At 45.6% G+C, this 22,059-nt stretch overlaps 1 protein-coding gene across 3 annotated transcripts in view; it reads left to right on the forward strand.

The window, feature by feature from the left end:
- LOC124595194 overlaps positions 1-19,382 on the forward strand; it is a 43,690-nt gene extending 24,308 nt beyond the window's left edge. For all 3 annotated transcript variants that reach the window (XM_047133816.1, XM_047133817.1, XM_047133818.1), the window contains one exon: positions 19,191-19,382. In XM_047133816.1, coding sequence (XP_046989772.1) covers positions 19,191-19,267 — 77 coding nt within the window. In that variant the 3' untranslated portion in view covers positions 19,268-19,382. The remainder of the gene's footprint in view (positions 1-19,190) is intronic.
- Positions 19,383-22,059: the final 2,677 nt, after the last annotated feature.

Genomic DNA, 22,059 nt, shown 5'->3' on the forward strand with positions numbered 1-22,059 from the left:
ATCAAACGGCAGATCAAGACATTCATTTACAACTTGAAACTGAGTAACCCATTTTCTTCCTATACCGCTACTTAATTCGATTAATACAGGACCCTCCGTCCTGACCTCTTCATTGACGATACTCTTTATTGTCACTGCCCTGTCGGTTTCCTTCTTTACACCATCCCTCAAAACCCCGGATTTAATGAGGTTAATGTGGGCCCCACTATCTATTAGTAATCTCGTCTCAGTTCCTTTTACATCTTTGCTCCTCACACATATATAGTCATTTTTGCCCGTGCATTCAGCAGCTCTTATTATTCCTGACGCAGCGTAATGGAACTGCGGCATTACGCCCTCTTCTCGTTTCCCTGCATATTCTTCCCACGGATGTTAACCCATTTACTTTTGTGGCAATCTCGAGCATAGTGTCCGTGTCGGTGACACGTGAAGCATGTCACTGGTTTGGCTTTGGTACACGGGGGTGTGTGTCCCGGTAGGTTACATGCTGTACACCGTACGGGTGGAGGGCACTGAGCTCGTCCCCCATTTCCCCTAAATTCCCGCACGTCAATTTCCTTGACTGGTAATCGATTTCGGTCTGTCCCCTGGGAGCCGCCCTTTACCACGTCTGTTTTTCGGACGGTATACTTTGTTCTACATTCACGCGCTACATGCCCTTCTTTTCCGCAACTAAAGCATTTCATACTATTTTTCCGTCCTGTCCTGCTTGCAGTCGCCACTCGGCGTTTATCTCGCTCGGACGTTATCGCACATTCCTCCGTTGCGGATAAGTCAATAGCCTCTGACAGGGTTATCCGTTCGCCTTGTGCCCGTATTACTGTTTTTATTCTCTCGTCGTATAATCCCTGTATGAACACGGCCCGTCCTAGCTTCCCTATCAGCGCATTGCATCCTGCAATCTCGTCCTCATCCATGACCCTCTTCATTGCCTCTCGAAAGTGGAACTGCATAGAATCAACGCGAGAGCCCCATTGAGCCACACTTTCACCGTTTCCCTGCCTACTATTAAACATAGTACAAGCATAGTAGTCAATTGTGCGTTTGCTCTCATAATTTTCCAACAATATAGACCTCACGGCAGACCAAGTCTCTGTATGATCCCTAACCAATAGTTTACTGCGGGCTGAGCCCGTTATCTGACCAATAATGAACTTCAGAAACACTTGCTTATAACTAGGGTTCACTAAATGGTACGCATTATCGCAATTATCAATAAATTCGGACAATCTTTCTCTGTCCCCATCAAATTTATGGGGTACCAACTTGGTAGCCTCACTATAACTTAAATATAGCCTGCTTACACTGGAGAGTGTCTGCGGGCCTTCGCCCGAGTCTACTTCATTGGAGGTTGACATCTCCACTAACCTTGACTCCTGCTGGCTGGTGCTGAATGTGGCGCGTCGCGGTGGCGGCGCGTAGATCCGCTCGAGATGAGCGCGGTGCGAGACGGTACAGCTGCTGGGACGGCGCGGACCAGCGCCTCTCTACCCCGGCGGCGGCGCGATGCGACGCTGGTGCTGCGTTGGCGTGAATCAGCACCTTCTGCTTAGACGTGCCGCGGCGACCCCCTGGACCCGCGACGGTGCGCTGCGTCGACCCTCTGGCTCCGCAGCTGCGCGGTGTGTCGACCCTCTCGTTCTGCGACGACGCGATGTGTCGACCCTCTCGTTCTGCGACGCTGGTGCTACTTAACGCCCCTCTGCCTATTCCAGTACTCTATACTGTCGCTTCTTCACCCGTAGATACCTCACCTATACCCCACACCTGGCACCAGAAAAATGGTCTAAACCTCTGTCGTGTCCTACTGACGTGTCCTGAGAGGGAGTGGAAGGACTGCGTTGGTGCGCGTCAGAGAACTTACTTGGCATGAGGTCTCGGTGGTGTGGGCCGCCAACTCCTCACTGCTCCGTTGTAGAGAAGGCTGCAAGGTGAGCTAGAGTACGGAACTCGGATAGGATCTTAGGGAAGCCTTCATATATGAACACTCGATGTATAGAACGATTATACTGGAAGTACCCCTGGCACTTGTGATTTAAATAAGGTTCTATATACAGTCTCCAATGATTGTCTATCTGGCTATGTAGTTGCCATCCCTAACTTCCCAAACCTAAGTCCTAATACAGCAGAGGCGAGCGCACCAGACTAAGTGTCAGCTGTGTCGATTCAGCCTAAGTCCCTACTTGTTGCTGTGCTCAATACTCTCCTGCAACTCTTGCAGCATCCCGACGCAGACTGACGTGGACCGGCTTCCTAAGTACCTCACTCCATCACTCCTTCGATCTAGCGGCTATCCGCTTTTATAGGGGTTACTGCACCCGGCACCACTTGTTCTAGAAGGTTCTAGCACCCCGAACTTTGAGCCCTGAGTAGGCTAGTCACGTGGCAGCATGTGATGCCTACGTGATGAACTAGCCATCCTCCACTGTTTGCTGTGTCCACCGGTTGCCACTAAGTATGTTTGAGCCTCGTGATACTGCATACTCCGCTCTTGTTAGTCGAGTACACATTACACATTACACATGAGATAGTCTGGTCACGTCCGCCTCGCTTGATCTGTAGCAATAATTTTCCAGCCTACAGCCTACATGATTTTAATTCTATCTTCTACTATTCGCGACACCATCTTCTACTATTCGCGACAGATGTACGTCTGGAGTACAGCATTGTATGGTAGTGAAACATGGACTGTGGGAAAACCGGAACAGAAGAGAATCGAAGCATTTGAGATGTGGTGCTATAGACGAATGTTGAAAATTAGGTGGACTGATAAGGTAAGGAATGAGGAGGTTCTATACAGAATCGGAGAGGAAAGGAATATGTGGAAAACACTGATAAGGAGAAGGGACAGGATGATAGGACATCTGCTAAGACATGAGGGAATGACTTCCATGGTACTAGAGGGAGCTGTAGAGGGCAAAAACTGTAGAGGAAGACATAGATTGGAATACGCCAAGCAAATAATTGAGGACGTAGGTTGCAAGTGCTACTCTGAGATGAAGAGGTTGGCACAGGAGAGGAATTCGTGGCGGGCCGCATCAAACCAGTCAGTAGACTGATGACAAAAAAAAAAAAAGCCAGGGCATGTATCTGCGACACTTGAGCACATGAAAGGGATGTGTCTTCTAACAGTGTAACACCTTCCTAAAGTGCAGTGAACAAGCAGCGGCATGCAGTGCTGGCGGTACTCATCTCCCCAATGGTTTTTGCGGTTATGTTTACTGGCCTGTCCATTCATGCCCCCACAGCTGCTGGTATAATTCCATCATGCTGCCCTCCTCCAACTTGCTGTGGTCACGTAGTTCATACAACAGGTGGTCCTTTCTCAAATCTTTTACCTACACTACTCTTTGTTCTCCTATAGTGAACAAATGGTGCAAACATACTATAAGTTACAAACAACGAGAAATTTATAAATGCACGTACCCCCCCCCCCCCCCCCCCCCCACACACACACACACACACACACACACACACACACACACACACATACAAAAAATGCTTCCCTACTGTGGTACTTGAGCAACATAACTCCATATAAGAATAAATTAATTAGCCATAAATCTTTAATGCAGTCATGAAATTTTTAAACAATTGACTATTACCAATTTTCAATTCAAGAATAGTGCATTGACTAAAATCTTCAATGCAACTGATAATTGCAGTAAAAAATTTTAAAATTCAGAAAGCAAGTAAATTGTCAGAAACTGTTAAAGCACAACTAACAATTTAACTAAGGTACTGCTCAAAATGTTCAGGCACAAAGTTAGTAATCTGGTCAGACCAAGATACAAACTTGCAGACATGACGTTACTGTAATAATCTTTAAGGAAAACGTAGTAGCAGCAGCAGTTGCTTGTGATGAAGTGTACCAGGCCAATGTCAACCTTCATATGCAGCATGCAACAACAGAGAAGACACAGTAAGCTTAAGTGTTGTGATAAAGCAATGATAAACACCGAAATATTTGCACTGTGCCGCACAAAAAAATGGCACATAAATAGTGAAATGATTTAGAATTAGCAGACGCAAAAAAGTAATAGTGCATAGCTATATACTGAATCAAATCAAGGGCACAATAGCTGGCGTAACTACCATGAGACATACAATCAGTAGACAGAACAGAACCTTATGTGTGTAACCTGAATTTTTACTTTTCTTTGGAGAACTGAAACCTGAGTGATACCAAAGCCAACATTGCATCCTACACAATGTTCTAGACCAGTCTATGCAGTAGCACTTAAACTTTTCTGTTTTAACAGTCAAAGTTGCAGCCGGAGGCAATGTTGTCTTCGCAGGAAACAGAAAAATCTGGCAGCTGCTCAATGATTACAGATCAGCAAAATGGCCATTACGATCATGGCTCTGAGCTTGATGCAGTGACCACCCCGTGCGCCACATCCTGCCATGTCCAGACATGGATCACTGTGGTTTGCAGCGTATGTCATTGTTCATGGCAACACAGCACTCACCCTCCCTGACTTGTGCCACGCTAGTCTAAGGTAGATAATGTCCGTAGTCCCAGCCAGCCGCCATGTATGAGCCGCGCACACTCTGTCAAGTCAGCAGCTATCAGAATCTCCCCACTCCGGCTTGCACACAGCTTAAGAAAAGCCTCAAAATCGCCACATACACCCTCTCACAACAGCAGACTGTGTAAAGTGTCTCAGCGATGCTGATTCTAATTAAATCGAAATGGAACATATCAAACATAACAGACTTGCATTCTACTTCATCCATTTGAACAAGACACAGGCAACTGCTGTACTTTTAACAGCAATAGAAACAAAACTATTTTGAGAATGAAGTAGTCAGTTAGCCAAAGTTAACATGCAAGATGCCCAAAGACTATAAAATTAAATTTTGTTTTCACCATCTCCTTGTGGTCAATCTGACAGTGTGAAAATGCTCTGGGTCAATCAGGAAATCCGGGCTAAACCTGGGAATTTTTTTATTTGGGAGAAAACCCGTAAAAACCCAGGAATTTTCTAGAATTCCAAGAATTTTTCATTGTTTTAGTTTTCTGTTAAATTTGTGTGATTTTGACTGGTAAGAAGTTATAAGCAACAAAATATGTCAAAGGCTTTAGGACGAAGACTATGGAATACTTCGTAACAGCAAACTGCTTCCGATGAGCGTGATGTCACAAATGTTTACGTTAAGTCATTGCAAATAGTCGCCAGCGGGATCGCGGACATGCACAGTTGAGTTGCATACGAGCAGTGCCTCCTCCCACTTCTGGTTGCTTGCAGTGTGGCTGCAGTAATAGCAAGATTTGTCATGCTACACACAAAAATTTTCTGGCGCGCCCAAGCTGCCAGATACCCACATGCAAAGAACAGTCTGGGTTTTACTGGGGAAGAGCATAGTGACCCATGTTTATGTATAGTGATTTTGCTGTTTCCTGATGTCCTATTTCCTCTTCGTTTACAGTTCACACGACAAAAAAAAAAAACTGGATTTCTGTGGCCGGGGGTTATCAAGTAAATAAAAATAGGTGCACATAATTATGAAAGGCAGTTATTAGTTTCAGTTTTATGATTTTATTTTTTTATTTCCACATTTTTGGCAGTCAAGCATTAATTGCCCTGCACAACAATGAAGTTATTTTTGTCGGTTTGCAAAATAAATGTAGCTTTTATTAATCTTTTCCACACATGCAATCAATTGATAAGAAACGAAGTGTTTCATTCCACACTAATGGCTAGTTTCAACTGTTCACTGGATTTCAAGTGCACATTTTCATCTTCTGACACGTATTATGCCATGATAAAGAATCAGACATAGAACAATACAGAGCTGGTATTCCAAGAAAATTTTGCATCCTGAAAAGCACACTGAAAAGCTTAATATCAGGTTGAAGCCTACTTCATTGAGAATCTGGACATACGAATGTGTCCTTTCAGCCGAATTATGAATTTTAGTATGCTCTCAGAGTATCCTCTGATGTCCTATTTCTTTTATGACATCATATAAGATCCCTTAATGCTGTAAGTGTATGAACATACAGGCTTCCTATGTCATCATAGCTGACCATGCACAGTAACACTTGTTTTCTGGCACTCTCTGGTAGCTGCTGAAACGAACCAAGGGCAGAGAGGTCGCAGGAAAATATTGCAAATGGTTTTTCGAAAAACATTATTTCCAAAGGAAATTTTCTTTTACACAAGATGAACTATGTTACATGAGAGAATATGCAATGAATTTCTTAAATCACAGTGTGTTTGACTCTCATTTAAAACTTAAACTTTCAAGACCAGCCCAGAAGGCCAGACATTGCGTTCACTTAAATCTGTACTCGATGTTAACAAATTTCTCTTCTTCAGAAGCGCTTTCCTTGCCATAGCCAGTCTACATTTTATATCCTCTCTACTTCGACCATCGTCAGTTATTTTTCTCTCCAAATAGCAAAACTCATCTACTATTTTAAGTGTCTCATTTCTAAGCTAATTCCCTCAGCATCACTTGATTTAATTCTACTACATTCCATTATCCTCGTTTTGCTTTCATTGTTGATGATCTTATATCCTCATTTCAAGGCAATGTCCATTCCATTCAACTGCTCTTCCAGGTCCTTTGTTGTCTCTGACAGAATTACAATGTCATCGGCAAACCTCAAAGTTTTTATTTCTTCTCCGTGGATTTTAGCTCCTACTCCAAATTTTTCTTTAGTTTCCGTTAACTGCTTGCTCAATATACAGATTGAATAACATTGGGGATAGACTACAACCCTGTCTCACTCCCTCTCCAACCACTGCTTCCCTTTCATGCCCCTCTGTTCTTACAACTGCCATCTATTTTCTGTACAAATTGTAAATAGCTTTTGTTTTCTGTATTTGACCCCTGCCCCATTCAGAATTTGAAAGTGAATATTTCAGTCAACATCGTCAAAAGCTTCCTCTAAGTCTACAAATGCTAGAAACGTAGGTTTGCCTTTCCTTAATCTATTTTCTAAGATAAGTCATAGGGTCAGTATTGCCTCATGGATTCCACCATTTCAACGGAATCCAAACTGATCTTCCCTAAGGTCAGCTTCTACCAGTTTTTCCATTTGTCTGTAAAGAATTTGTGTTGTTATTTTGCAGCCGTGACTTATTAAACTATTAGTTTGGTAATTTTCACACCTGTCAACACTTGCTTTCTTTGGGACTGTAATTATTACATCCTTCTTGAAGTCTGTGGGTATTTCACCTGTCTCATACATCTTGCTCACCAGATGGTAGAGTTTTGTCAGTGCTGGCTCTCCCAGGGCTATCAGTAGTTCTAATGGAATGTTGTCTACTGCCAGGGCCTTGTTTCGGCTTAGGTCTTTCAGTGCTCTGTCAGACTCTTCACGCAGTATCATATCTCCCATTTCATCATCTACATCCTCTTCCATTTCCATAATATTGTCCTCAAGTACATCGCCCTTGTATAGACCCTCTATATACTCCTTCCATCTTTCTGCTTTCCCTTCTTTGCTTAGAACTGGGTTTCCATCTGAGCTCTTGATATTCATACAAGTGGTTCTCTTTTCTCCAAAGAGCTCTTTAATTCTCCTGTAGGCAGTATCTATCTTACCCCTAGTGATATATGCCTCTACATCCTTACATTTGTCCTCTAGCCATCTTTGCCTAACCTTTTGCACTTCCTGCCAATCTCAATTTTGAGACATTTGTATTCCTTTTTGCCTGCTTCGTTTACTGCAGTTTTATATTTTCTCCTTTCATCAATTAAATTCAATATCGCTCATGCTCCCCAAGGATTTCTACTATCCCTCGTCTTCTTTCCTACTTGAGCCTCTGCTGCCTTCATTATTTCATCTCTCAAAGCTACCCATTCTTCTTCTACTGTATTTCTTTCCCGTGGCTAAACAGTTAAAATGCAGTCTGTGATGGGCTTTTACGTAAGCGCAGCCGTTAATAACTGATGCTACAACACAGTTCACAAAATACACTGTTGTCTGCTGTCGTAAACCACTATATTGCGCTCAACTTGGTTATTTTTGAACGTTACTACCTACATACCTGTCTCCGATTGTGGCTACCAAACCAATACTCTCCCCCCAGATGGGCGGATGTAATCCGGCTATTAGCACTGCTCAAACTCCTGCTCAACTCCCCAAAAGATGGCCGGCCTATACACCCTCAAAAAGGCTGCTGAACTCAAAACAATGTTTGACAAAAAAAAATTAGGAATATTCTAAAAGTAACCACAGAAATATGTAAATATTCTAGGCAATAACAATTTAAAGTCCAGTTGTCCAGTTTTTTGATCTGCCACTGTTTTCACAAATAACGTTCTTGTGGCATGATTTTGCTTTTCTCAGATTTTTAATACTAGACATAAATAAACAACTAAAAATACAGACTTAATTACTCATCTGCCTCTTTAAACTTTAGAATGCTGCCGCTAGTTTCATTTCTTTCAGTTTCTTTATTACCAAAAACACAGTTTCTCTCAGTCAAATCCCATATTACGATCTCTCATTAAAAATGGTACATACTCTGGCTAAATTGGCTGTGATTGCTCGATGCAGCTCTACTAGCCACATACGTAAATACTTTATTCATATTAGTAAGCCAAAGCATTGCCAAAATATTAGCTTTTGAACTTTCATAAATTTACAATTTTTAAGATTACAATAACTTTTAACTATTATATATTTTTGTGGCGCGTCTAGATAATTTAGCTTTACATATTTTTCTGCCCATGAGTGCCAACTCGCATCTCTGTGTCACTCTTAGTTCTGTTTTTAACAATTTTTCTCTGACATAAATACCTCAAAGCACGCAAACATGGTCATATGCTCCCCTACCAAGCTTCTGCACAGGTTTTTCCAAGGCCGTGTTATCGCTAGCCGCTTGCTGCAGCCCCATAGCAACCGCCAGCCATGTGCTCTGCGGCGGAAAACTGCCACCCTAATCTCCCCCCGCAGCTTGTATGCTCACAATTACTCCCACTTACTACTCCATAAATGCAGTTCATGGCATTGCAAGTAGCACGAAACCCAATCTGCGCCCTCAGAAACCAAATAATATACAAAGATAAACTCTACATATGATAGCAGAAAAATCGAAATGAAAAAGTCCCTATATAATCTTATGCGGTAGCACTTCCTACCCTAACTTGACTAAACTTCACTAAATACATTTATCCATCAGTATTTCCATGATGCTGATATGACTGGCCAAAGGTTGTAAGTAACGAAACATTAACATATCGAAGGTGGATCAGCAATTTTTCTTAAAATCATCTAAATATTGTTTTTTTCCCCTGATGCACTATATTTCTTAGTAGAAATTATGCAGCACATACAGCAAGTACTACACCTTTTGTTGTCTTCTGTGGTGTGCCTCTGACCTGCATCAGTGCTGCAGCTCAAACCTCAGGAGCTGTTTCTCAAGTTTTCCTGCCAGTCAGCTAACCCGGTGCTACTACGAACAAACAAAACTCAGTTGATCAATTTCCTATCAGCGAAGGTGTGTGGGTACCAGAAACCGGTCGGATGCAAACCCTCCCCCTCTGCTATCCAGGCTTGACAAAGTTAAAGCCAAATTTCAGGGCGAAACCTGACACAAACATGCAGATGGTAGTGTTACCAAGAAAAACATGCGCTCTCCACAGACTTTTCTTTAATCGCAACAATTTGTTCCATTAAAGAACAGGAACGGCCCAAATCGTTGCAACTGTACAACATTGAGACAAGGTTTCTCTAACCAAAGTGAAACTAAGAAAATATGTGACCAGAATAGTACTCAAAAATTGATTATATGATGGATTCCCTGGTAGGTTCCAGCAACAACCCTGTCTCTAGTTTTAAGCCAAACAATAATCTAACTGCTGCTCATTGAACAATGACAATTACAGCACTGCAAACTGAATAAAATCGAATATATAAAATATCCCATGGCACAACATAATCCACAAATCAGCCTATTTTCCCCTGAAATAAGTAGTCCTAAACATATAAACAAAAATAAAAACAAATTATATATACCATTCAGTTCCATATTCTCATCAGTCAGTCCCATGCTGAACTATCTCCACCCCCATACCCCCCTGCGGGTTCGGGGGTAAGAATAGGCCCGCGGTATTCCTGCCTGTCGTAAGAGGCGACTAAAAGGAGTCTCAAACGTTTCGGCCTTATGTGATGGTCCCCTGTCGGGTTTGACCTCCATATCTCCAAATTTTTCCGAAGAGCGAGCCGATTGGGGAAGGGCGCCTTACTTGGTGCATTGTGTCCATGTTGTGTTGAGACCTTTTGCCATCTTATTCCTCGTTGCATTGCAGTCCTGCCCGCTCTCCATCCCTTGGGCATGGATGCGCTCCTGCGTGCTCTTTCTGCCAAGCACTGTGCAGGGCCATTTTCTGCACTGGCGACGCCCATGGACCACATGTCACCTAACATCCAGCACGGTAGCCAGTCCGTTGTGGTGGGGCCGCCATGTACCCTCTTGGTTGTAGCCCCCTGACAACACAGGGATCGCTCTACTGATGCCTGCGCCGTTCACTCCCCACGTATGCCAAGGAGTAGATGCCCATCTCCCTGGGGCATCAGGACTCCCGGCAATGGCCATCCTGCCAGGTGGCTATTGCTGTGGCTGGGTGGCGCCCGTGGGGAGGGCCCTTGGTCGGAGTAGGTGGCATCAGGGCGGATGACCCGCAATGAAGCGTGGTACATCATCTATCGCTGGTGGGCCTCCACCAGCAGTCTCTAAGCGATCGAGGTCTAACCTCAACGGGAAGAAATTGGATCAGAGATCGTTTCCCTCCCTAGCTACTCCATGGGAGGAACATCTTGCTAAAGAAGGCAGTGGCGAATATTCACCCCGGTACCTTGTGTGTACGCGGGTTGATGGAGAATCGTTCGTGTCGACCAAGCCCCAGTTTTTTTGTGGAGCATTTAGAGGACAAGTTCGGGGAGGTGGAGGGCTTGTCCAAGATGCGCTCTGGCTCTGTGCTCATCAAAACGGCATCCTCTACCTAGTCACGGAGGTTGCTCAATTGTGACAAGTTGGGGAATGTTTCAGTTACCATCACGCCGCATAAGAGTCTCAACATGGTCCAGGGCATTCCACAGGGATCTTCTTCTGCAGTCCGACGATGAATTACGCGCCAACCTCGAACGACGAGGTGTTCACTTCGTCCGGCGCGTCCATCGGGGTCCGAGGGATAATCAGGTAGCCACCGGTGTCTTCATCTTGGCATTTGAGGGTGATGTCTTACCCGAAAAGGTTAAGGTGATGGTTTACCGTTGTGATGTGAAACCATATATCCCTCCTCCGATGCGGTGTTTTAAATGCTGGAAGTTCGGGCACATGTCATCTCGCTGTACTTCCAGCATCACGTGTCGGGACTTCCTTCGCATCCTGATACTCCATGTGCTCCGCCTCCCGTCTGTGTTAACTGTGGAGAACACCATTCCCCCTGCTCACCGGACTGTCGGATCTTCCAGAAGGAAAGGAAGATAATGGAATATAAGACCCTGGACCGCCTGACCTACACCGAGGCAAGGCGGAAATATGAGCGGCTACATCCTGTGCCCATGACATCCACCTATGCCGCTGCTGCAACAGCGGTCCGATCCTCTCCCGTGTCGTCACGTACTGTTGCCTCTCAGCTATGTCAAAATGACCCGGCCCCCTTGGTTGTGGGGAGCACTTCGCCCTCTGTTGCTCCATCTACTCCAGGAGCGACACCACCCCAACCATCGGGGACATTCGTCCCCCCTTCCCAGCCGGAGAAGCGTAGGGCTTCTTCGGCTACTCTAGCCAGGAAGGGGTCCCTTGGGGCCCTCCCTTCCCAGGCTTTGCCCAGTGTCAAAGCGGATACCCGCAAAGTTTTGAAGCAACAACCGGTCGCTGGTCATAGGGCTTCACGATCGTCGTCCGTCCCTGAGACTGACCCAGTGGGGCCCTCCCAGCCAGACCCTCCCAAGGCACAGCGTGCGAAGCAGTTGAAGAAAAAGGCTCCCAAGCATCCTGACATTGCGGTGGCACCTGTCCCACCGCAACCTTCAAACTCTGCGTCTGAGGACGAGGTGGAGATCCTGGCGTCCGCTGAGGACCTCGATCTCACCAGTCCCTCCGACGCCATGGAAAGCACTGGCACAGGTGCTCACTTGGAGGCAGCAGGTGACCCAGCGGCGTAATCTGCCTTCCTCGTCCCGTCACGCCTTTCCCAGCAATGGCCAGTACCATCCTCCAGTGGAACTGCAGCAGTTTCTTCCACCATTTAGCTGAGCTCCGCCAACTTATCAGCCTTCGCCCTTTCTTCTGCATTGCTCTCCAGGAAACTTGGCTTCCAGCGATGCGAACCCCCGCCCTCCGTGGCTTCCAGCGATGCGAACCCCCGCCCTCCGTGGCTATCGGGGTTATTTTAAGAACCGGGCAACTTATGAAAGGGTGTCTGGTGGCGTCTGCATATATGTCCTGGCACAGGTGCTCACTTGGAGGCAGCACGTGACCCAGCGGCGTAATCTGCCTTCCTCGTCCCGTCACGCCTTTCCCAGCAATGGCCAGTACCATCCTCCAGTGGAACTGCAGCGGTTTCTTCCACCATTTAGCTGAGCTCCGCCAACTTATCAGCCTTCGCCCTTTCTTCTGCATTGCTCTCCAGGAAACTTGGTTTCCAGCGATGCGAACCCCCGCCCTCCGTGGCTTCCAGCGATGCGAACCCCCGCCCTTCGTGGCTATCGGGGTTATTTTAAGAACCGGGCAACTTATGAAAGGGTGTCTGGTGGCGTCTGCATATATGTCCTTAACTCTCTTCACAGCGAGTTTGTACCTCTACAAACAGCTTTAGAGGCTGTCGCTGTTCGGGTGTGGACGCCACAGGCTATCACCGTCTGCAGTATTTACCTTCCACCTGATGGTGCTGTCGCGCAGCATGCGCTGGCTGCTCTGATAGCACAACTGCCGCCACCTTTTTTGCTGCTGGGCGATTTCAATGCCCACAACCCTCTATGGGGTGGGACTGTCTCCGACGATCGTGGTCGGGCCGTGGAGCATGTGTTGGCTCAGCTCGACCTTAGCCTCTTGAACACCGGTGCTCCCACGCATTTCAGTGTGGCCCATGGCTCGTTCTCGGCCATCGATCTCTCTATTTGCAGCCCTGGACTTGTCCCATCCCTCCACTGGAGGGTGCATCCTGACCTGTGTGGTAGTGACCATTTTCCCATCTATTTGTCACTGCCACAGTGTCATTCTTCTGGGCGCTTGCCCCGCTGGGCTCTCCACAGGGCTGACTGGCCAGCTTTTACTTCCGCTGTAACCATTGCGTCTCCCCCACAGGGTGACATTGACGAGGTGGTCCGTGTTTTCACCACGTCCATCATTTCCGCGGCTGAGGCTGCCGTCCCCCGTTCCTCTGGCCTCCCTCGGCGGAAGGCTGTCCCCTGGTGGTCGCCGGAGATCGCTGAGGCTATTCGCGACCGTAGGCGGGCTCTCCAGCGTCATAGGCGGCACCCGTCTCTGGAGACCCTCATCGCCTTTAAGAGGCTCCGTGCCTTCGCCCGTCGTCTTATTGCACGGCCTAAGCAGGAGTGCTGGGAGAGGTACGTCTCATCCATGGGCTCCCGTGTCTCCCCCTCGCTCGTGTGGTCCCGGATCCGGCGGATTTATGGCTCCCAGACCCCTACGGGTGTCCCTGGGATCTCCCTTGCCGGCGCTGTCTGCACGGACGCTGCCGCCATTGCTGAACACCTTGCTGCGCACTTTGCTCAGAGCTCTGCGACTGCCTCCTATCCCCCCGCCTTTCGCTCTCTAAAGGAGCGAGCCGAGCGGACGCCGTTCTCATTCCACACGCGTCGTTCTGAAACATACAATGCTCCTTTCAGCGAGAGGGAATTCCTCGCTGCCCTTGCCGATTGCCCTGATACAGCACCAGGCCCAGACTGCATCCACGCGCAGATGCTGAAGCATCTCTCCAGGGACTGCCAGAGACACATTCTCGCGATATTTAATCGCATTTGGAGCGAAGGCGTGTTCCCGTCGCAATGGCGAGAGGTGTTATTGTCCCCATCTTGAAGCCCGGTGCGGACCCACTGGCTGTGGACAGCTATCGTCCCATTACCCTCACCAACGTTTTGTGCAAATTGCTCGAACGTATGGTGGGGCGGCGTTTGTGTTGGGTCCTTGAGTCGCGCGGTCTCCTCGCTCCATCCCAGGGTGGCTTCCGTCGGGGCCGGTCTGCAGTGGACAATTTGGTGCGGCTGGAATCTGCTGTCCGTACGGCTTTTGCCCAACGTCAGCATCTCGTTGCTGTATTTTTCGATCTGCGGAAGGCTTATGACACCGCATGGAGGCATCACATCCTCGCCACATTGTATGGGTGGGGTCTTCGTGGTCGGCTCCCGGCTTTTCTTCAAAGCTTTTTATTGCGCCGCTCTTTCCGGGTGCAAGTCGGTGCCACCTCTAGTTCCTCTTACGTACAGGAAAATGGGGTCCCGCAGGGCTCGGTGTTGAGCGTCTCCTTATTTTTAGTGGCCATTAATGGTTTGGCTGCAGCAGTGGGGTCGTCGGTGTCTCCTTCTTTGTATGCCGACGACTTCTGCATCTCATTTAGCTCCACGACTACGGGAGTCGCCGAACGCAGGCTGCAAGTCGCCGTTCGCAAGGCCGCATCATGGGCTCTGACTCATGGTTTTCAGTTCTCTGCTGCCAAGACTCGGGTTATGCACTTCTGCAGGCGTCGGACGGTCCACCCTCATCCTGAACTTTACCTCGACGGCCACCTGCTTGAAGTGGTGGACACTTGCCGCTTCTTGGGACTCGTGTTTGATGCCCGGCTCACATGGGTTCCTCATATTACTCAGCTGAAGCAAAAATGCTGGCGGCACCTCAACGCCCTCCGCTGCCTTAGCCACACGTCTTGGGGTGCGGATCACTGCACGCTGCTGCGATTGTACAGAGCCCTTGTGCAGTCTCGGCTTGATTATGGGAGCCTGGCCTATGGGTCTGCATCACCCTCAGTGTTGAAGTTGTTAGACCCCATACACCGCTGTGGGGTCCGGCTTGCAACTGACGCTTTTCGTACGAGCCCCATGGATAGTCTACTGGTGGAGGCCGGGGTTCCCCCGCTGCGGATTCGCCGCCATCGTCTGCTCGCCGACTATGCTGTCCACGTCCATTGCTCGCCAGGCCATCCCAATCGTCGCCTGCTTTTCCCTGCCATGGTCCTCCATCTGCCCGAACGGCGACCTAGGTCTGGGCTTTCCGTAGCTGTCCGTGTCCAGTCCCTGCTGTCAGAACTGGGGTCATTCCCTCTTCTGCCTCCCTTCCGGGTCCGTACACCTACGCCTCCCTGGTGTTTGTCCTGTCCGTCTGGATTTGGCACAGGGCCCTAAGGACTCGGTTCCGCCTGTGGCCCTCCGTCGCCGTTTTCTTGCGCTCCTCGAATCATTTCCGGGCTGTGAGCCTGTCTACACTGATGGTTCCCTGGTTGATGGTCGCACTGCCTACGCCTTTGCTCAGTCTGACCATGTTGAGCAACGCTCCTTGCCGGCTGGCTGCAGTATTTTTACTGCAGAGCTGGTGGCCATCTTGCGCGCTCTTGAGCATATGCGTTTCTGCTCAGGTAGGTCCGTCGTGATCTGCAGTGACTCCCTGAGCAGCCTTCAGGCCATCGACCGCTGCTATCCCTCCTCTCCTCTGGTGTCCTCCATTCAAGAGACTGTTTCCGCCCTTGCCCGTTCTGGTCGTTCGGTGGTCTTGGTTTGGACGCCCGGTCATGTTGGCATCCCAGGGAACGAACGTGTAGACAGGCTGGCCAAAGGGGCGATCGACGCCCCGGCTTTGGAGATCGGCGTTACGGCTCGCGACCAGCAGATGGTGTTGCGCCGTAAGCTGATTGGGATGTGGGCTGCTGAGTGGCGTGGCATGACAGCCCCGAATAAACTGCGGGCTGTCAAGGGGACGACCGATGTGTGGCGTTCCTCCCTGCGGGCTTCTCGCAGGGACTCGGTAGTCCTATGTCGGCTGCGCATCGGCCATACATACCTGACGCACGGCCATCTGTTGCGTCAGGAGGATCCCCCCTTGTGTCGGTGTGGGTCCCGGCTGACGGTCGGCCACATTTTGCTGGAGTGTCCTCGACTGCGCACACTCCGGCAATCTTTTAATCTCCCGGGCACTTTGGCTTTGGTTTTATCCGACGATGCCTCCATGGCTGACAATGTTTTACATTTTATCCGTAGTAGTCGTTTTTATGGTTCAATTTAGGGAGGTCCTGCGCCTTTCCCTTTCTGTGTCTTTTGTCCTTGTGTCTGTTGCTGTTCTGGTGTGCCGTCAGATGGTTGACTCTTTCCCTTTTTTTCTCATGGTCAGTCAACCAGTCTCCGGCCATCGTCCTTTCGTCTGTTTCTTTCTGTCTGGTGTTCCTCTGTCCTGTTCTTGTCTGTAGTGTTTCTTGCTGCATGTGTGTTCTTTTAGCGCCTGGGGGGACGTCTCCTCCCCCTTTGGTTTTTATCTGCTCCGTAGATTTTCGGCTCACCTGATTTTGGAATGGGGGACTGATGACCTTCGCTGTTTAGTCCCCCCTTAAACATCCCAACAACCACCACCACCCCCATAAACAAAAAAAAATATTGTGTGCCCAAGTCACAATAACCACTCATTAAAAATTGAATCGATATTCATATGATTATAAACAGTAAGAAAAATGCCACTCAATGTCCCTCTCTCACATTCACATCCTATCATGTACATATAAGTGCTGTACAGTGACTACATCTGTTGTTGCCTGTATGACTAGTTGTTATGAGAGAATTAGCTGTGTCAAGCAGCTGTTCCACAACTTCAAGTACCGCTATACTTTTGCCAAGAGAAACATGAAAAACACTAGGCCATCCAGAAAATTCTTAAAATTAAACACGTATGTAAACTGTATTCAGGATGGAGTCCCTTGAAAAAAACCTTAGCTAACATACACATGATAAATTATCCTCAACATATAAGCACCATTAAGTAAACACCTATTCTTACTATATAAAAAAAAAAAAAAGAAAAAGATTCAACCCCATCACAGTGGCTGTTCGTACAGTCACAGCTCAGTTACATTCCTGGGTCCTAATGGGTTATGTGACTTAGGATACTCCAACCTGTAAGCGCTTGGGTGGGGCAGCTTACCACAACAAATGGGCCATGGTGTGATTCAGAAAGCTGTTTGGTCTCTCCATCTAAATCCATTGGCCGTTTCTTTGTCTCTACTAATAGTAAGTCACCCACCTTGTACTTTGTAGGCTTGTATCTTAAATTATGCCTATGTTTCCTCTGTAAGCCCCTTTTGTCATTTGTCCAGTAATTAGCTCCTGTCTCTTGTTCAGAAATAGGTGTGCCTGGTGGAAAGTTCACTGCCTCAGCTATAGAGCTGGCTGCCTTTTTATTCCACATCACTTCATGAGATGTGAACCCAGTGGCACTGTTTTTCACACTGTTCATGATGTCCTCAAACTTTGCCACAGTTCTGCTCAGATGGTATGCCTGTGGCTTTAGTGTGTCCTGCACAATCGTCCAAGCTCGCGTATATATGGTACTTCTCAGCTAGATTTCCTGCTGGGTGGTAAACTTATGTTTCACACCTCTCTGGTGCATGAAGTTCTTCCATGCCTTGAAGGTGAATTGGGACCCATTGTCAGAGAGCACTGCTTTCGGCTTACCAATTTCATTGTAGTAGGACTCCAGTTTTTTTAATCATAGTCCCACTAGTGTCCTTGTTCATCCCGTACATCTTTATGTGTTTGAAGAATACATAAACTGTCAGCAGAATGCACTTTTGCCCACCCCCTACTAGTTCGTAACAGAACAAACCCATCAATTGCTACGTGCTCTTTAGCATTTTTGGCCAAGATGTTTTGCATCTCCTCTTGACTGGTAATGGTGCTGTGTTAATTTTATTTCTGGCACCTGTCACAAGCACCTAGTTGCTTTCTCACCTTACAGTCCATGTTATTAAACACCACATAGTCTTGCAGTATGCCTATCCATTTTTGTGCCCCATAGTGCCCATGGCTCAGATGCACATAATTAATTAGTGACAGTACATGTTCCTGAGGCCACCACAGTCACTACTACTATTTGCTTTCTTTCTGCAGTACAACACCCCTTTAAAATCTTGTAAAATCTCTCCAACTTCTCATGTCCCTTTGTACCCAGTCTACTCTTAACTAGCTTCAAAATTGGATCTGTATTCGCCTCATGTCCTTGCAAGTGCTCCTAATCTGTTTTTCTCCTTCCACACCCCCCCATATACATCATCTTAAATTCCGTTATCTCTTCCTCCTCTTCACTGTTCCCCTCACTTCCAGTTGGCAAGCGTGAGAAAGCACCCACCAGCACGTTTTCAGTGCCCCTAACGTACTCTATCTGGTACTGGAATCTTTGTAAGAACATTGCCCGCCTAGTGAGCCTCTTATTCAACAGGCTACAATCCTGCAAATAACTAAGGACGTTGTGGTTTGTCATTACAATGGTCTCATGCCCTTCCAAGTATGTCCGGAACTTCATGAACTCCTACTGCACTGCCAACAATTCTTTTTCAGATATGCCATAGGCCCGTTCGTGCTTAATCAGCATCTTACTTATACCACCAGCCACATGCTCTGTGGCAGAAAACTCGCCGCTCTAATCCCCCCCCCCACCCCCCCCCCCCCAACCAACTTGTATGCTCAAATAGTGTACCTGTTGCTGCACGTCAAAGATCTTTCCGAAACGCTTCCCCCCCCCCCCCTCCCCCCCCCCCCCTCCCTCCCTCTCTTTGCTGAGTTTCGCTTTCAAAGTGCCGGAAAGTTATCACTGGTGTATAAAACCTTTACCATCCAAAGTATTTATGTTTTTACAGCTTCAAGAGAGAGTACTCAGTTGAAAAGTGTATTTTCACATGGGAAAAAGTATGTTTTTAACTGGGAGATCCAGGAAAAATTCTGGAAATTATTTTTTCTTTCTGTGTATACACCCTGTCTGAGAAATTTACACTTCACGCTCACACGCATTAGGAAAACATAAACTAGTCTTGATTGTAAGCATAAAAATTAATAATTGCTGCAAGAAATCATCAAAATTATGGTATTTTGAGTTGCAGTGGAACATCTGATTCCTAAAATGTATGAGAAATAATCTTTTTGAGTAAATTATTGGTGCTTCTTTGCAACAGTTTGCTGTCTTTGTACTACCACACTGTGCTGCACTTAAAGACATCCTTTTGTTTTTCAGATGTACCAGATGTTCTGTTTGGTAGTGATTACGAAAATGATGGCCCAAAAATTCCTGTACCTGATCTGGAATGGTGACATTTTGTAAATATGTTCATATTACATTATTCACAGTGTGTTGCTGTGGTATTTAATGTGCAATTTTTGAAATTCATTTAAAGTGGATCATGTATTGTAAATGACAGATGTTCTATTTTCAGATTATATTTAAAATAAATTTATTTGTTTTTAAGAAATTAGTGATGCTCATTCATTTCAAATGCATAATCAACCCATTATCACAAAATGGTCTTAATCTGTTTTTTGGAAGTGTGTTTCTTCATTAATCATAGTGTCTGCCACCCTAACTTCTGTTTGGTAAGCAACTACTCCACAATGACAGCCAGCCTCTTTTCCTTTCTCAGCGTCTCGCAAGGAGTGAACTGCTTTTTCATAAAGTTGATTTATTGTAATCTTGTGTGTAGTGCTTATTAGCATTCATTCATCTTTTGTCCAGTAAAGAAATTTTTTCTTTGTATTTTTCTTGACAAGATGTTACATAACTCCTGTAATCTTTGACAGTATTGGTTCTCTCCGTTATAAACAAAAGGGTCAAGGGGCAAATGGTAATATTAGAAAGCAAATTTTCTATAGAAAACACTGGAATATTTTTACACAGATTTGCACTGCACCGAGATCCTCACTTTACATGTAGTCAAGTTGAAGTAATGAGAAAGGGGCCATTTGAAATAATAATGTCATCACATAAGTGGACAAATCTGTGGTCACTGGATTGCACTCGGTGTCTCATTGGTTCATTAGGAACAGACTAGGGGTCCACCATGGATTTTCGACTGAAGAAGGGACCCACCAGCTGAAAACGTTGGGTAGCCCTGACCTAAGATATTGACCACAAGTAGATACATATAGTAGTCTCCTAAGAAGTCTTGTCTGTGGCTAAATGTTACAGTACGCTTTCATATATGAAGTAAGACAAATGAACATTCCAAAGTTGTTATCAAATTACACAGTCAGTAGAGGCAGTAGGTATCACTACCGATAACACACAGAAATGTATATAAATGAGACATTTCCACTATACTGAAGATATTTAGGTGGTGTGGACTATTCAGAGACTTGTGTATGAACATTTTATGATCTCAGGAAATACATTTTGTTTATAAAACTGCTAGGTTGAAATTTACTAAAGCAGATGAGCTGTGAGCTCGGGCATTAATTTGTTTTACATAATAAGTAATTAGTAAATTACAAAAGCTTATGGAACTATTTTGTACGTTTGCATTGGGGATTATCTGTTTACAATTGGAGTTCAATGTCAAATGTATGCAAATTCTTAATTAGTGGCTTAATTGGTTAATGAAGTGTCATTCAGTTTAGAAAAATTAGGGCACTAAAAGTATAACTATAAACTTGAAAATTAAATGGCTGTAATGGCACAAGGAGCAATAGCAATTTTGGGTGAGTCTGAACTTTAAGATTCTCTGTATTTACAATACAATACAATACAATTTGTTGCAGGAAAATTAAAACGTGTTGTTGCAGTCTAGATTCCAGTCTTTCTAGTGGTATGTGTCATTGTTTCCATCACCATCAAACTAAAGTAAAATTTTCAGTTACTCGTTAATTTAAATTAATATGGTTTCTAAAGAAACTAAATACATTGCCATAATGAACATGTTGACAAATGACACCTGAAAAATGAATCTGCCTGAGATGTGGTCTGAATAACATTAACATTTTTACAGATTTATGCATGCATGACATTTACTCAGTGTGTATGATTAGACTTAATGGAAATTAAGGAAAAATGTACATTTATTAATAAGAGTATAATAATAGCAAGTAGGGTAGTTCCAGCTTGCAATGTTATATCCCCCCCCCCCCCCCCCCCCCAACTAACATATTGAGAAATAGCAGATAGAATGATTCAATGCCAGATACACAGTTAATTCATGTACATTTCAAAACGAAGTGCAAATCAAATATAGTAAATTTTTATACACTATAAGAACATACATGATTTGAACTGTCACTGGCCATCACCATTACAAGCGCACACAAATTCTTTTCACTGTTATATCATTAGTCACAATATACTTAAATTCATTTCACCAATAATTTTTCCAGAGTTTTTGGGAACACATACTTTGCCAGACCGACACCTTGCAGTGGTTCAGCCTGTGGCTCTATTTTCCCAGACACTTTTGTCAGTGTCTGTGGTTACAGTAGCATTTATTGTCCATTTACATGGAAAAATATACATAATATACTATATTAGAAAAATAATAGAATTTACTCTTACACCTGAAATAAGACACATTTACTTATTTATTTACATGTCAAGTTCCGTAGGACCAAATTGAGGAGCAAATCTTCAAGGTCATGGAACGTCTCGGTACAGGAAATTACAACATAAAAGTAATAACAGATAAAAATAAATGTTCATGAACCTGAAAAAAGTTGGTCCATATGTTTAAGTAAACACTATCAGCAATACAAAAAGAATCAGCTTAATTTTCAAGGAACTCCTCGACAGAGTAGAAGGAGCGACCCATGAGGAAACTCTCCAGTTTCGATTTGAAAGTGTGTGGATTACTGCTAAGATTTTTGAATTTGAGTGGTAGCTTATTGAAAATGGATGCAGCAGTATACTGCACACCATTTGCACAAGAGTTAAGGAAGTCCGGTCCAAATGCAGGTTTGATTTCTGCCAAGTATTAACCGAGTGAAAGCTGCTTATTCTTGGGAATAAACTAATATTGGTAACAAGAAATGACAATAAGGAATATAACTATTTGGAGGCCAATGTCAAAATACCCAGACTTGCGAACAGAGGTCGACAAGATGTTTGTGAACTCGCATCACTTATT

The sequence above is a fragment of the Schistocerca americana genome, chromosome 2 (genome assembly GCF_021461395.2).
Source record: "Schistocerca americana isolate TAMUIC-IGC-003095 chromosome 2, iqSchAmer2.1, whole genome shotgun sequence".
Classification (NCBI taxonomy): domain Eukaryota; kingdom Metazoa; phylum Arthropoda; class Insecta; order Orthoptera; family Acrididae; genus Schistocerca; species Schistocerca americana.